This window comes from Giraffa tippelskirchi, chromosome 5 (genome assembly GCF_054371585.1).
Source record: "Giraffa tippelskirchi isolate mGirTip1 chromosome 5, T2T-mGirTip1v1.2.pri, whole genome shotgun sequence".
Taxonomy (NCBI): Eukaryota; Metazoa; Chordata; class Mammalia; order Artiodactyla; family Giraffidae; genus Giraffa; species Giraffa tippelskirchi.
In genome coordinates this window covers 109,594,337-109,607,599 of record NC_137279.1, presented here as the reverse complement: position 1 = coordinate 109,607,599, position 13,263 = coordinate 109,594,337, and the positions used below count along the sequence as shown (strand labels likewise).

Below are 13,263 nucleotides of genomic sequence, written 5' to 3'. Positions count from 1 at the left end.
CAGTGAGACTTTTATCTTTTTTTTTTTTTTTTTTTGAGACTTTATGTTAAAGTGATCCTGTAAACTCCAAGAGGGATTGTATAACTCCTTAAATGCCTGTTTTATTCTATGCTGCTTAGTGCAGTGCCTGGCATATGGTAGATGTCAAATATTTGTTGACAGGTTTATTGTAAGGTGAGAAAAGGAAAAGAAAGAATCTTAGCAGAGCATCCTTTTGGGTATTAGATTTCTGGAGAAGCTCAGTGGTTCTCAGCATTGGCTGCAGGTTAGACTACTACTTGGAGACCCTTAGCAGAATACCAATAGTTGGGTATCACACCCCAGTGATTCTGCTTTGATTGGTCTGAAGGAGACCCCTGCATCAGTGTTTTAGATATTTCCTGGTAATGCTGATGTATAGTGGTGGTGAAGAACCACTGAACCATAAATGGTTGTTGCTTACTGAATGTTAATTGAAAGATCTGTGCTTTACTTAATTCTTTAAAAGTCCTTTATGCTTTGGAAGATGCTTTTCTTTTTATAGAGATTGTTATCCTAATTATGTTTCATTATATTAAAAGTATTTTGCATTTCCTTATATACAACATATATAATCAGCACATGAGTAATCAAAGAATTACTTGTACATTAAGATAATCATTTGGCTTCCCCATGCTAGAAAATACATTTCCCTCATCCTAGGTTCATGATATTTTATATAGTATACTTTCTTTATTAAGGACTCTTTAATCCTGATGGAAAAGTGGCATTTAAGCAGTAGAGAAAACAAATCATGTTAAGAGATTAGCAAAAATGTTTAAAAAAAAAATAACTGAATGCATTTTTATGTTGTTTTCTTTTTTATGCCAAACTAAATGACACATCTTGTTTATTCTGTATTATTCCAGTCATCAAAAATATTAAGATGTTCTGCTGGTGCAAATAAAAAAACAAAAGCAATTTAAGTAATTATATTCCATCCAAATTATTAATTTCATATTTGGAATAAAAACCAGAATAGAATATTTAATGCAAGCTTTTTTTACTTTGCTGTAAACCTTTTTTTAAGTGTGTGTATTCTTTTCCTCTGCTTCTCTTGTCATTCCCCAACTTTTCCCCAAAAAAGAGACTAACTATGTTGTTTGTAATAAACTTAAATACTGGAATAACTATCACAACTACTAGTAGTGATGAATAGTTTAAAAGTTAAACCATAAACAGTGCAACATTAATGAAGTGTGATGTAAATAAATTTGTTGCTAAATGCTTCTTATCTTTGCATTTCTCTTATAGATATTTTTATTTTTTGTATTTCCTTTTCAAAATCACTATGACATCCTGCTTATATAATCAAAATCTTGGCAGGTTGCAGCCTGAAAAGCATAGCCAACCCTGAGCATAATTAGGCATATTTGAGGAGATACTAGACTTGGTGCCAGGTTAAGCTACATGAGTATTAAGGAATAATGGATTATGTTAATAATGAGAAACCAGCTGATGCTTGGCTTTGATTAGACCTGCCTTATCTGCCAATATTGTAATAAGACAACTTATATTAATGCATATCTATTCACTTCCCAAAATCTTTACAGTAACTTAATAATTATTAGGTTGGTGCAAAAGTAATTCCAGTTTTTCATTGTTGAACTTTGCCATTTGATACTGGAATACATTCTTAAATAAATGTGGTTATGTTATAGATAATTTTAATACACATTTCTCGCTTTTTCTTTTTTCTACTTATGGCTTGTATTTGCTGTTTATTTTATATTTATTTTAGACTAGGAAAATGATGTTGGACAAAAAGCAAGTTTGAGTGATTTTCTTATTTGACTCCAAAATGGGTCATAAAGCAGTGGAGACACTTGCAACATCAACAACGCATTTGGCTCAGGAACTCCTAACAAACATACAGTGCAGTGGTGGTTCAAGAAGTTTTGCAAAAGATATGAGAGCCTTGAAGATGAGGAGCATAGTGGCCGGCCATCTGAAGTTGACAGTGACCAATTGAGAGGATCATTGAAGCTGACCCTCTTAAAACTACATGAGAAATTGTCGAAAAACTCAGCATCAACCATTCTACAGTCATTCGGCATTTGAAGCAAATTGGAAAGGTGTAAAAGCTCAGTAAGTGGGTGCCTCATGAGCTGACTGCAAATCAAAAAAGTTGTCATTTTGAAGTGTCATCTCTTATTCTGCACAACAACAGTGCACCATTTCTTGATCGGATTGTGGCATGAGAAGATCAGGTTATGACTGAGAAGAAGCTCCAAAGCACTTAGCCAAACTTGCACCAAAAAAAGGTCTTGGTCACTGGTGCTCTGCTGCCAGTCTGATCCACTACAGCTTTCTGAATCCCAGCAGAGTCTTTACATCTGAGAAGTATGCTCAGCAGATCAATGAGATGTGCTGAAAACTGCAACACCTGTAACTGGCACTGGTCAACAGAAAAGGCCCAGTTCTCCGCGACAACACCCAGCTGCACATTGCACAACCAGTGCTTCAAAAGTTGAATGAGTTGGGCTATGAAGTTTTGCCTCATCCATCATACTCACCTGACCTCTCACCAACCGACTACCACTTCTTAAAGTATCTTGACAACCTTTTGCTTCTACAGCTAACTAGCAGGATGTTTTCAAAAGTTCGTCGAATTCCAAAGCACACATTTTTATGCTACAGGAATAAACAAACTTAGTTCTTGTTGGCAAAAATGTGTTGAAGATGATGGTTCCTATTTTAATTAATAAAGATGTTGTTTGAGCCTAGTTATAATGATTTAAAATTCATGGTCTGAGATCACAAAGTTATGTTTGCGCCAACCTAATATAGTCTGTCCAAATATAAATATAAAATAGTCTGATACACAGATGTGTACCCAGTTGATACCCAGAAACTGATGATGGAATGTATCTTAGCTTTCTGTATATTTTCATATATAAGCAACAGCCTTTGTCCTGCTGTTGCTGAATTATTTTTTATTTTATTGAGTAAATGGAAAAAAAAAAAATTGAAAACATGGGATAACTCTGCGATGACCTAGATGGGTGGGGTGAGGGGAGGTGGGAGGGAGGTCCAAGAGGGAGGGGATATATGTATACATATAGCTGGTTCACTTGATTGTGCAACAGAAACACAATATTGCAAAGCAGTTAATATCCAGTGAAATACAAGCATGGAATTAGTATGCCATGGTTTTGTACTGCTTACTAAAAATTTAGCTGTTCATTGGCTTGAAATTTGAGGGCCAGACACCAGGATATAAAGTGCAATTCACTGTTTGATAAGTCAGTCCAAAAACTAAGTCTGGTATATATGTATTTTACACTCTCTTTCTGAGGTATATTACTAATTAGAAATACAAAAAAATCTGATTATTATTTTTTCCATTGTCCAATGTCATAATTAACCTCATTGGGTCAATTTAGGGCGTTAATCTCTTTGAAAAGTAACAGAATTAAAATCTTCTTTCCCAGTTACATCTTGGGCTAAAGATAGGTTTTATGTGTGAGTTTATTTTTAAATAATACTTTCCTATGGTAAACTATTAAGACAGTACAGGAGCATATAAAATGGAAAAGTGAAAGTTTCCTTTGTTCCATCTAAGGAAGGCTCACTGTTAACTGTTTCTTGGGTGTACTTCCACAAAGTTTTACATATATGGCTTTTCCTTTTTTTTCGTCACAAATCACAGGGATTCTTTTATTTTTGTGGCTGAATAATATTTGTATATGTATGTTTATAATGCAGATATATAAATATATGTAATATGTATTATATATATGAATATATAAATACAGATATATGTCTATATATACATATTCACATACATATACATATATCCTTGTATCTCCTTTTTCTATCCATTCATCAATAAGCACTTAGTTTCCACATCTTGGCTATTTTAGGTAATGCCATATTGAACACAAGGGGCCGATATCTCTTTATTGATTTCATGGGACGTCACTTCAAGGTGGCGGAGTAGAAGGACGTGCACTCATCTCCTGCTGGTGTTGGAAGGTCTCCCGTGGAGGCATGGGTTAGCAGTGGCCTGCCTCAGGGATACACGCACTGGCAGCAGCAGTCCTAGGAGGTGCCCCCTGGTGGAACCTTCCTGGAGGTCCTTCCTTTCCTTTAAACAACCCTCCCCCAATGCTGTTCTATGTACTATGTATAAATATCTCTTATTATTTTTTAAATTGAAATATATAGTTGATGTACAGTATTATGTTAGTTTCAGGTGTGCTACATAATGATTTGACACTTGCATACATTATGAAGTGATCACCATGATAAGTCTGGTATCATGATAACCATTTGTCTCCATATAAAATTATTACAATATTATTGACCATATTCCTGATGCTATTCTTTTTACTGGCTGCAGAGATTTCCATTGTATGGAACTTTCATAAGTTATTTAATTGATCTTGTTTTAATGGACATTGAGATTTCTTTTTATTTTATGGTTTTGCTATTATAGTAACTTCCTGGTAGGTATCTCTTAATAATTATATGGCTGTGTATGTAGAATGGATTCTTAGAAGCATTACTGGGTTATTCTAAAACATCTTGTGATATAGGGTTGTTGCTCAGTCGTGTCTGACTCTATGAGATCCCATGGACTTTTGTAGCCTGTCAGGGTCCTCTTGTCTATGGAATTTTTCAGGCAAGAAGACTGCAGTGGGTTGCCATTTTCTTCTCCAGGGAATCTTCCTGACCCAAGGCTCAAACCCACATCTCCTGCATTGGCAGGTGGATTCTTTACCACTGAGCCACCTGGGAAGCCTTTGTGATGTAGATTTATACTTCAATAATTTGACCAAATCTTTGGTGGACTGCCTTATTACTGGCATTTTTCTCATGAAATTGGAATTCAGAAGCAATATATTAACTTTAATAAACAAGTTAGGGGAGTAGTTCCAGTTAATTAAAATTTTACCAGGACTTCCTTAGTGATTTAGTGGTTAAGATTCTGTGCTTCCAGTGCAGAGGGTTCTATCCTTGGGATGGAAGTAAGATCCCACATTCTGTGGCATGACCAAAAAAAAAAAAAAATTTACCTTGGGAAGTGGATTATGCCTTTGTATACAAAAAAATAAATACTTAGAAGAGGTGATAGTGTTGAACCATCATTCTATTTAATCTAGTTTTCTTGGGCTCCAAAATCACTGCAGATTGTGACTGCAGCCATGAAATTAAAAGACGCTTGCTCCTTGAAAGAAAAGCTATGACAAACCTTGACAGCATGTTATAAAGCAGAGACATTACTTTGCCTACAAAGGTCCATACAGTCAAAGCTCTGATTGTTCCAGTAGTCATGTATGGATGTGAGAGTTGGACCATAATGAAGGCTGAGTGCTGAAGAATTGATACTTTTGAACTGTAGTGCTGGAGAAGACTCTTGGGAGTCTCTTGGACAGCAAGGAAATCATACCAGTCAATCCTAAAGGAAATCAGTCCTAAATATTCATTAGAAGGATTGATGCTGAAGCTGAAGCTCCCAAACTTTGGCCACCTGATGCAAAGAGCTAACTCTTTAGAAAAGACCCTGATGCTGGGAAAGATTGAAGGTGGGAGGAGAAGGGGATGACAGAAGTTGAGATAGTTGGATGGCATTATCAACTCAATGGACATGAGTTTGAGCAAGCTCCAGGCGATGGTGATGGACAGGGAAGCCTGGCATGCTGCAGTCCATGGGATCACAAAGAGTCGGACACAACTGAGCGACTGAACAACAATTATGTAATCACCTACAGTTTACACACTGACCTGTATTCTAAACATTTTATCCATATCCTTTTAATCATCTGAGCAATCCACTGAGGTTGTTACTACAATAAGGATACTAATAGTATCCTTATTTAATGGTAGATAAGACTCAAGTTTAGAGAGGTTAAATGACTTACCCCAGGTACTAAGACTGGGCATGCAGGAACTCTATTCTTAAGTGTTACTATAGAATTTGTATTTTTTGTTTTGTTGTGGTCCCCACAATGAAGCAATATTTTCAATCATTAAGATCCCAGAGAAAGATAATGGAAGAAAATAAGATATGCCTCTTATTCTTGAAGTTAATGCTCCCATTTTCCTACTACCTCCAACTTGTTGTATTCATATAAAAAGTGTTACACAATGTATTGCAAATAGGTAATGCAAATGAAGGATAGAAACTTTAATTTGGAGTAGCATTGTGTTTCATGCCATAATACGGTCTTATTTATACTAAAAGATATTTGCCCAGTATCTCCAGCCATGCCTTTTGTTGTCTAGTTGCTAAGTCGTGTCTGTCTCTTTGCTACCCCATGGACTGCAGCACCCTAGGCCTCCCTGTCCCTCACCATCTCCCAGAGTTCACCAGAGTTCATGTCCATTGAATCAGTGATGATGCCATCCAACCATCTCATCTTCTGTCATCCCCTTCTCCTTCTGTCTTCAATCTTTCCCAGCATCAGGGTCTTTTCAAATGAGTCAGCTCTTCACATCAGGTGGTCAAAGTATTGGAGCTTCAGCATCAATCCTTCCAACGAATATTCAAGGTTGATTTCATTTAGGATTGACTAGTTCAACCAAAAGAGCAAAAATGCTCCCAGGAAGCACTTATTTGTAAAGGAGCTTCTCATACTCTCACACACATCTATCTCATTTACTCCTATTTTGGACAGTTCTATCAGGCACTGGGTTTTCTAGCCTATGATAGTTGATAAGAAGCGACAAATTAGAAAAAAATGCAAGTAGTACTGTTAGAGACAGGAAGACTGACAGTTCCAAGAAGGGATAGCTTTTGTATACAGCTGTTAGTGGTAAAGGAAAAGTAAACCTAAAAGCAGACAGCAGTTGGAGTTGTTTTGGAATCTTTGTCTTTGGTGTACCGCAAGAGCCCTTAAGGCTGATTGAACATCAGCCTGTTAAATCATAGTGCTATAATTCACCAACATGATAATCCTGAGTATTATTTTTAAAAGTAAATTATGCTGGATACACTCTAATTAGCAAAACAGGGATTTCCATTCACAGAAGAAAGGGTGAATTATACCAGATAAATACATAAAGTATTGTCATACTCAAACTATTGGACTTAATATATATTGTTACTATCTTATAACTTTTGCAAAGAGCCCCTTTATCAGAAATTCTGTTATTGTTGAAGTTCACAGTTCAGAACTATTAGTGCTACATATTATGAAAAACAAAAAATATTGATGATGGCTCAAAAATGTACGTATATGACTGGACAGAAGAAAACTCCAGTGTCTCCAGTGCTATAGGACTTCTTTGCAGTTAGCTTGCAGAACTTGATTCTCCTCAAACTATTGTGATTGCTCTGCACATCCTATAAATTATTTACACCCTGATGATGCTAAATGGCTGCATTAATGGCACCTCTGGCTCCACATGATATCAAGAATTAAATAATTCATCTTTTATTACAGCTTCATCCCTGTAGATTAGCATGAGTGAGAGCTGAGTATAACACTGAGCTAAGGCTTTTGCTCAGGTCTTTATTCTCCAAATATCATATCAATAAATATTCAGATATTAGTGCTGTTAAAAAATAAGGATTATTGACTGTTAGAAAGCTAGACCCTTTAGGTTATGTTTATGAGGCATTAAATTGCTTCACCTATTTAAGTGCATTTTAAGGATACTTCAAGGGGAAAATCTTCGAAAGACAGTTCTCCATTTCAGGATTTCCACTTAAAAACAAACTAGCATTAGTTTTACTGAACTAAATGAAATTAATGACCGGCCATTGGCAAGAATAGTGAGAGAGACCTTAATTTTGAAAATTATTCAAATTGTTAATCTTAAGAGTTTTATATCTGATATTTGAAGTCTTCAAATTTGTCTTCTTTGGGCTTTTTGGAATACTTAAAGAAAAAAAAAAGAAATAAGGCATGCTTGTAGAGAGCAAGTGTGTGTGTGTGTGTGTGTGTGTGTGTATGCGTGCACACACACACACCTCCATATGCCTGTGGGTGTGCTAAGTTGCTTCACTCGTGTCTGACCTTTTGCAACCCCATAGACTGTGGCCCACCAGGCTCCTTTGTCCATGGGATCCTCCAGGCAAGAATACTGGAGTGGGTTGCCGTGTTCTCCTCCAGGGGATCATCCCAATTCAGGGATCAAACCTGCATCTACTTATGTCTCTTGCATTGGCAGGTGGGTTCTTTACCACTATTGCCACCTGGGAAGCCCCTTCATATGCCCATGTAACATTAAATGCCAGAGTGAAATTAAGATATAAAAAAGTTAATTTACACCTTTTCCATGAAGGGTAGTAGCTGAGGTGGTGTTAAATTCGTGTTTACTCTTTTGAAGTGACTCCACAGAGTACTATAAATGCAGCTTTTGAAAAAGACAAAAAGATTTGTAAAATTGACAGTGGTTGTAACCTTAGCACTTGCACACTGCCTGGCATATGGTTCAGTGAATACTTATTGCATAAATATCTGATGATCAGATCAATCCGTATAATTGTAGTTACACACCTGGTATTTTGATAGAGCAGCTATATGATTTATACTAGTTGCTTTATATGATAGTACTACTTTGGGGAGTGAATTTCAGTTTGCTGTATTTTTTAATCTGTACTATGTGAATTTGTTGCAGAAAAGTCCAGAGAGCCTCATTATATGGGGTTCTGTGAGGCATATATTGTTAAGACAGCATTACTCTGTAGAAAGGCTCCAGAGTTTTTCAGGTATCTTTTGCGTTCCACTGAAAATCCTTAGAGGTTTTTCAAACATACAGAGAAAATTATTCTTTACTCTAGTCCAGACACTGGACAGTTTTCGCTGATACTGAATACATAGTGGTTTATACTATATATAAGTTGAGTTTCATTTGATTGCTTTAGATTTCTTTAATAATGGTTTTCTTTAAAACTGATTGTCTGGTCATCATTGACATCCATGAGAGGAACTGTAGGGGATCGTACAGCCAAAAGTTATACTGTCAAGGAGATTAGGGTTTGGAAAGGCATTAGAGACACTGATGAAAATGAAAGCCCTTAATCTGTAAGAGGAAAAAAAAAAACATAATTTCCAGAAAGCATGAGATATATAATTAAATCATACTATGGTAGCCTACTATACAGATGTTACCTCTCTGTTTGCCAGCCCAGCCACCTTGAAGCAGAATATGGAGTATCTAACTTAAATTAGAACAGTTGAATTTCTCCTTCAGTTGAAGCGCTACAATAAATAAATATCTTTTCGCTTGTATTAATATGAAATTTTGTGTTTATTGTTCAGTAGCAAGTGTGAATTGGATGAAAGTGTCTGCATAAGGGCAGCAAGAGACACACAGATGTAAAGAACAGACTCTGGGAGAAGGCTAGGATGGGATGATTTGAGACAGTAGCGTAGAAACATGTATATTACCATATGTAAAATAGATGACCAGTGCAAGTCCGATGTGTGAAGCAGGGAACCCAAAGCCAATGCTCTAGGACAACCCAGAGGGATAGGGTGGGGAGAGAGGTGGAAGAAGGGTTCAGGATGGGGGGGACCCGTATACCCGTGGCTGATTCATGTCGATGTATGGCAAAAACCATCACAATATTGTGAGGTAATTATTCTCCAATTAAAGTTAAATAAAAGAAAGTGCATATAAGATTTTTATGTGTAGTGAATTCACATTTTTATTTCTTAACATTTTCCAGCACATCCCTCCATCCATGAATGTCCTTGAGCTGATACCTGGTGCCACATATCTTAGAATATAGATTTTAGAACTGTATGAAAAAGGTTTTAGAACTATGTGAAAAAGTGATGGTTGGATCTAGCCTTAGTTACATTATGGTGTAAATTAGGCTGTTACATGAAAGTGGCTAGGTTTTACAGATGCACAGACAGGAATCTAGCTGAGAACAAATTGTTGTGCTGTGATAGAGACACCGTTCAAACTGCATGCATCTGTCAGCTGCCCATGGTGGCACAGTGAGATAAAGTGATCTGTAATGTGTCTCTAGTGTGTCCCCATTGCTAGCCATATTGTAATGTATAATACATCTCTTGGGCAGACAGCTTGTGTGGGCTGGATTCCATCTCAGCCTTGAAAAGATGCCAGAAAGCATCAAGGTGAATTTTTAAGCCTATTTAAATATTTAGACTCATGACTAAATATCAGTGAAATCTCTACTGTATCTGATAGAAGTGAGATGGAATTTCAAGAATACAAGAAGTGAGATGGAATTTCAAGATTACAACTTCCTCACTTATTAGCTGTGTGACCTTGAATTGCCAAATTATTCATTTCTCCATCTGTTTCTGTGTTGGAAAAGTGAGGATTGTAAAAGTATTTGCCTCATCAGGTTGTTGTATGGATTCAGACAGTTAATATGTATAAAGTGCATAGAAGAGTGCGTGGCACTTAATAAATGTTAGCTGTTGCTGCCACTACTATCTTCATCATTAAGGTAACATGGAGTGAGATGAATGTCCCTTCTCTGAAGCTAGATTCCCTTTTTGTTTTTTAAGGAAGACTGCATCTCTATCAGGGATGTGGTCAACTTCAACTCTAAAATAGAAACTCACTGTCTTGACTTGTGAAATCCAGTCCATCTTCAAGTTTATCTATAGTTAAAGTGTAATATATAATATTGTACTATATATTATGTGAAGTGTATATTACTTTAGAAGTATATATTACTTTTTATTACTTTAAAAAGTGTGTATTTCTTTCAAAAGTATATAGAATATAGTGCATTATAATAAAAAGTAATCACTAGAAGGGATGGAGAAACCGTATCACTGAAATGATCTACAAGATGTATTGTTAAGTGAAAAAAGCAAGAGGCAAAATCATGTGTAAATTATTCTACCATTTGTATAAAATTTTTCTGGTATATCTGACAGGCTATAAAAGAAATGGTATTAATATATTTTCAGTTGATGTTGGGGAGGAAAGTTGAATGACTGGAGAAAAGTGTGGGAGACTCTTTACTGTACATCCTTTTATACTTCTTAATTATTGAACCGCGTGAATGTATTTCCTTGTGAGTAAAAATAAAAATTAAAAAGCCCTCAATAAAACTGAAAAGGCTATTTTGAAATCTAGATGAATTTTTATTCATCCTTTGTAAACATTTTTTTAATCTGTGCTACTCAGATTCATGTTTGATAGCGCTTTTAGATTCCTATTTTAGTTTCATAGTTTTTTCTTTCCTTTAAGTGTGCTTTCCAGCATTAACCTAAGAATGGTCTTTTGTCTTCCATTTAGGGATTTGAGTCATAATCGGTTGTCTAACTGGAACATCAGCTTGGAGTCTCAAACATTACAAGAAGTGTAAGTTATTTTTGTTTACTTAAATTTACATTAAATTCTTTGAGGTGATTTGGTGAATTAGGAATTTCAGGATATTCAGTCCAAAAATGTCAAAAAAAAAAAAATTGAAGAAAAGAAAACTTTAGATTAAAATATGTTTAAAAACCTAAACTTATGTTTAGCTTTGTTATTATCACAAACTCTTCGGGTATTATGCCATTGAGTTGATGATTTCCAGTTGTAAACTGCATAGAAATACTATTCTCCTTCCAAGGGTGCTAAAGTAAGATTTCTCTCCTCTTTAGAGTGACGTGTGTGTGTGTGTGTATATATATATATTTTTTTTTCTTTTTTTTGCCAGAGTTTTAGCCTTAAAACTCTCTGTTGTGTAAATTTATTTATTTTTTACCTTTTGACTTGTCTGAGGTGGAAGCGTCATGTCTGAAGTGAATTTATATGAAATGCAATATTTTTGGTATCATTTGGAGTGTGTTGTTTAATGTAATTCAATATTCCACTTCACTGACATTTTTCCTTTCGTACTGAAATGTATTATTATGTAGTTTTTGGAGAGGATTTTCTAAAATATTATTAATGTAGTTATTGCATTGTGATATTCTCAGAAGCACAACTGTTCACCTCTGTGCTAAACACCCCCAGAATCTCAGATGAGTTTTTCTCTTGAATAGCTTTGTGACAAAGGGTAGTTTGCTCTCATTGTCTCTGTATTCTCTTCTTCCCTGCCTCAAATTGACCACCTCTAATCTGCTGTTGACTGAATGAACAATTAACAAGCTTATTAGCTGAAAGAGTAGGCCCTGAGGGAAGGAAAATGCTCAGTGGGGAGTGCATGAGCTTTATTATATATTGCATGGACTTCGTTACTTCATTTGGTTGATTGGAGGCATTTTACTCCTGGCTTCTTTTCTGTATTCTAGATGTTGAGGTTGCTCAGTGATTGAAAACCAGGTTGGTGAAATGTAATTGCATTAGATTTGCTACTAAAACAACTGAGATATATCTATTAGGTCTGTGATGTCAAACAGCTTTCCCTAACTTTGAGTAACTTAAAAAAAATGTGTGTGTGTATATTTTAAAACTATATTTAATAACTTTTATAACTATTGAAAGAACCTTGCTGGGAATTAAAAATATATAGTGTTGCAAAATATTTCCTAAACTTTCAAATGTTGGTATCAAATTATAGTTGTATACTATGAAAACTTGTTAATTAAAATTTCTAATTTCTCAGTAGAATACATTTAGTGTGACTCATTCTCGGTCATAGGCTTTTTTCCAAATGTGGCATCTATTCTAAAGAATATGTATTAGCTAGAAACTAGAACTCAAGAGGTAATATTTCCCTCACTAAATTTTTAAATCTATTTTTCCTCCTATCCAGGAAAATGAACTATAATGAACTAACAGAAATCCCGTATTTTGGAGAACCAACTTCTAATATTACTCTCCTCTCATTGTAAGTAAATAAGATGTCAGGTCTTTTACTTAAATTGTGAATAGTACACAGTTTTTTATTTTTGTTTTAGGGACCCTTGTTGTTAACCGTAGTTATTTTTGTGCTCTAGGGTGGATCCCTGGCAATAGCTTCAATGTAATCTTTGTTTTGTAGAGTTCATAATATAATCCCAGAAATAAATGCAGAAGTGTTCCAGTTTTACCCTGCTCTCGAGACTTTAGATCTCAGTTCAAATCTAATATCAGAAATCAAGACATCTTCATTTCCTCGAATGCAGCTTAAATATCTGTAAGTAAAATAAGAGTTTAAACTAGATTTACTTTGAAGTGCATGTTTATTGTTCGTTGATACTTATCTTCCCAGATATATGTCTGTTGTCTATTGTGATTTTGCTTGTGTGAAACAAACCTAGGTTAGATTTTTTGGGTTTTTTCCCTGCCCTTGAAGAAAGAGTACCCTATTTACAGAAAACATTAAGTATCCAGGGCAAGTTTTGAGATTTAATTGTGGATTGTATTTTACTAACAGTTTTGTAAAAG

The 13,263-nt window shown here is 35.4% G+C and overlaps 1 protein-coding gene across 48 annotated transcripts in view; it reads left to right on the top strand.

The window, feature by feature from the left end:
- LRIG2 (leucine rich repeats and immunoglobulin like domains 2) overlaps nt 1-13,263 on the top strand; it is a 104,443-nt gene that overhangs the window by 16,184 nt on the left and 74,996 nt on the right. For 31 of the 48 annotated variants that reach the window (XM_081493412.1, XM_081493431.1, XM_081493432.1 and 28 more), the window contains 3 exons: nt 11,203-11,268; nt 12,650-12,724; nt 12,878-13,012. In XM_081493412.1, the coding sequence (XP_081349538.1) occupies nt 11,203-11,268; nt 12,650-12,724; nt 12,878-13,012 (276 nt within the window). Of the gene's footprint in view, nt 1-9,717; nt 10,062-11,202; nt 11,269-12,649; nt 12,725-12,877; nt 13,013-13,263 lie in introns of those variants that run through there. The other 17 variants (XM_081493443.1, XM_081493458.1, XM_081493457.1 and 14 more) reach the window with 2 other exon arrangements.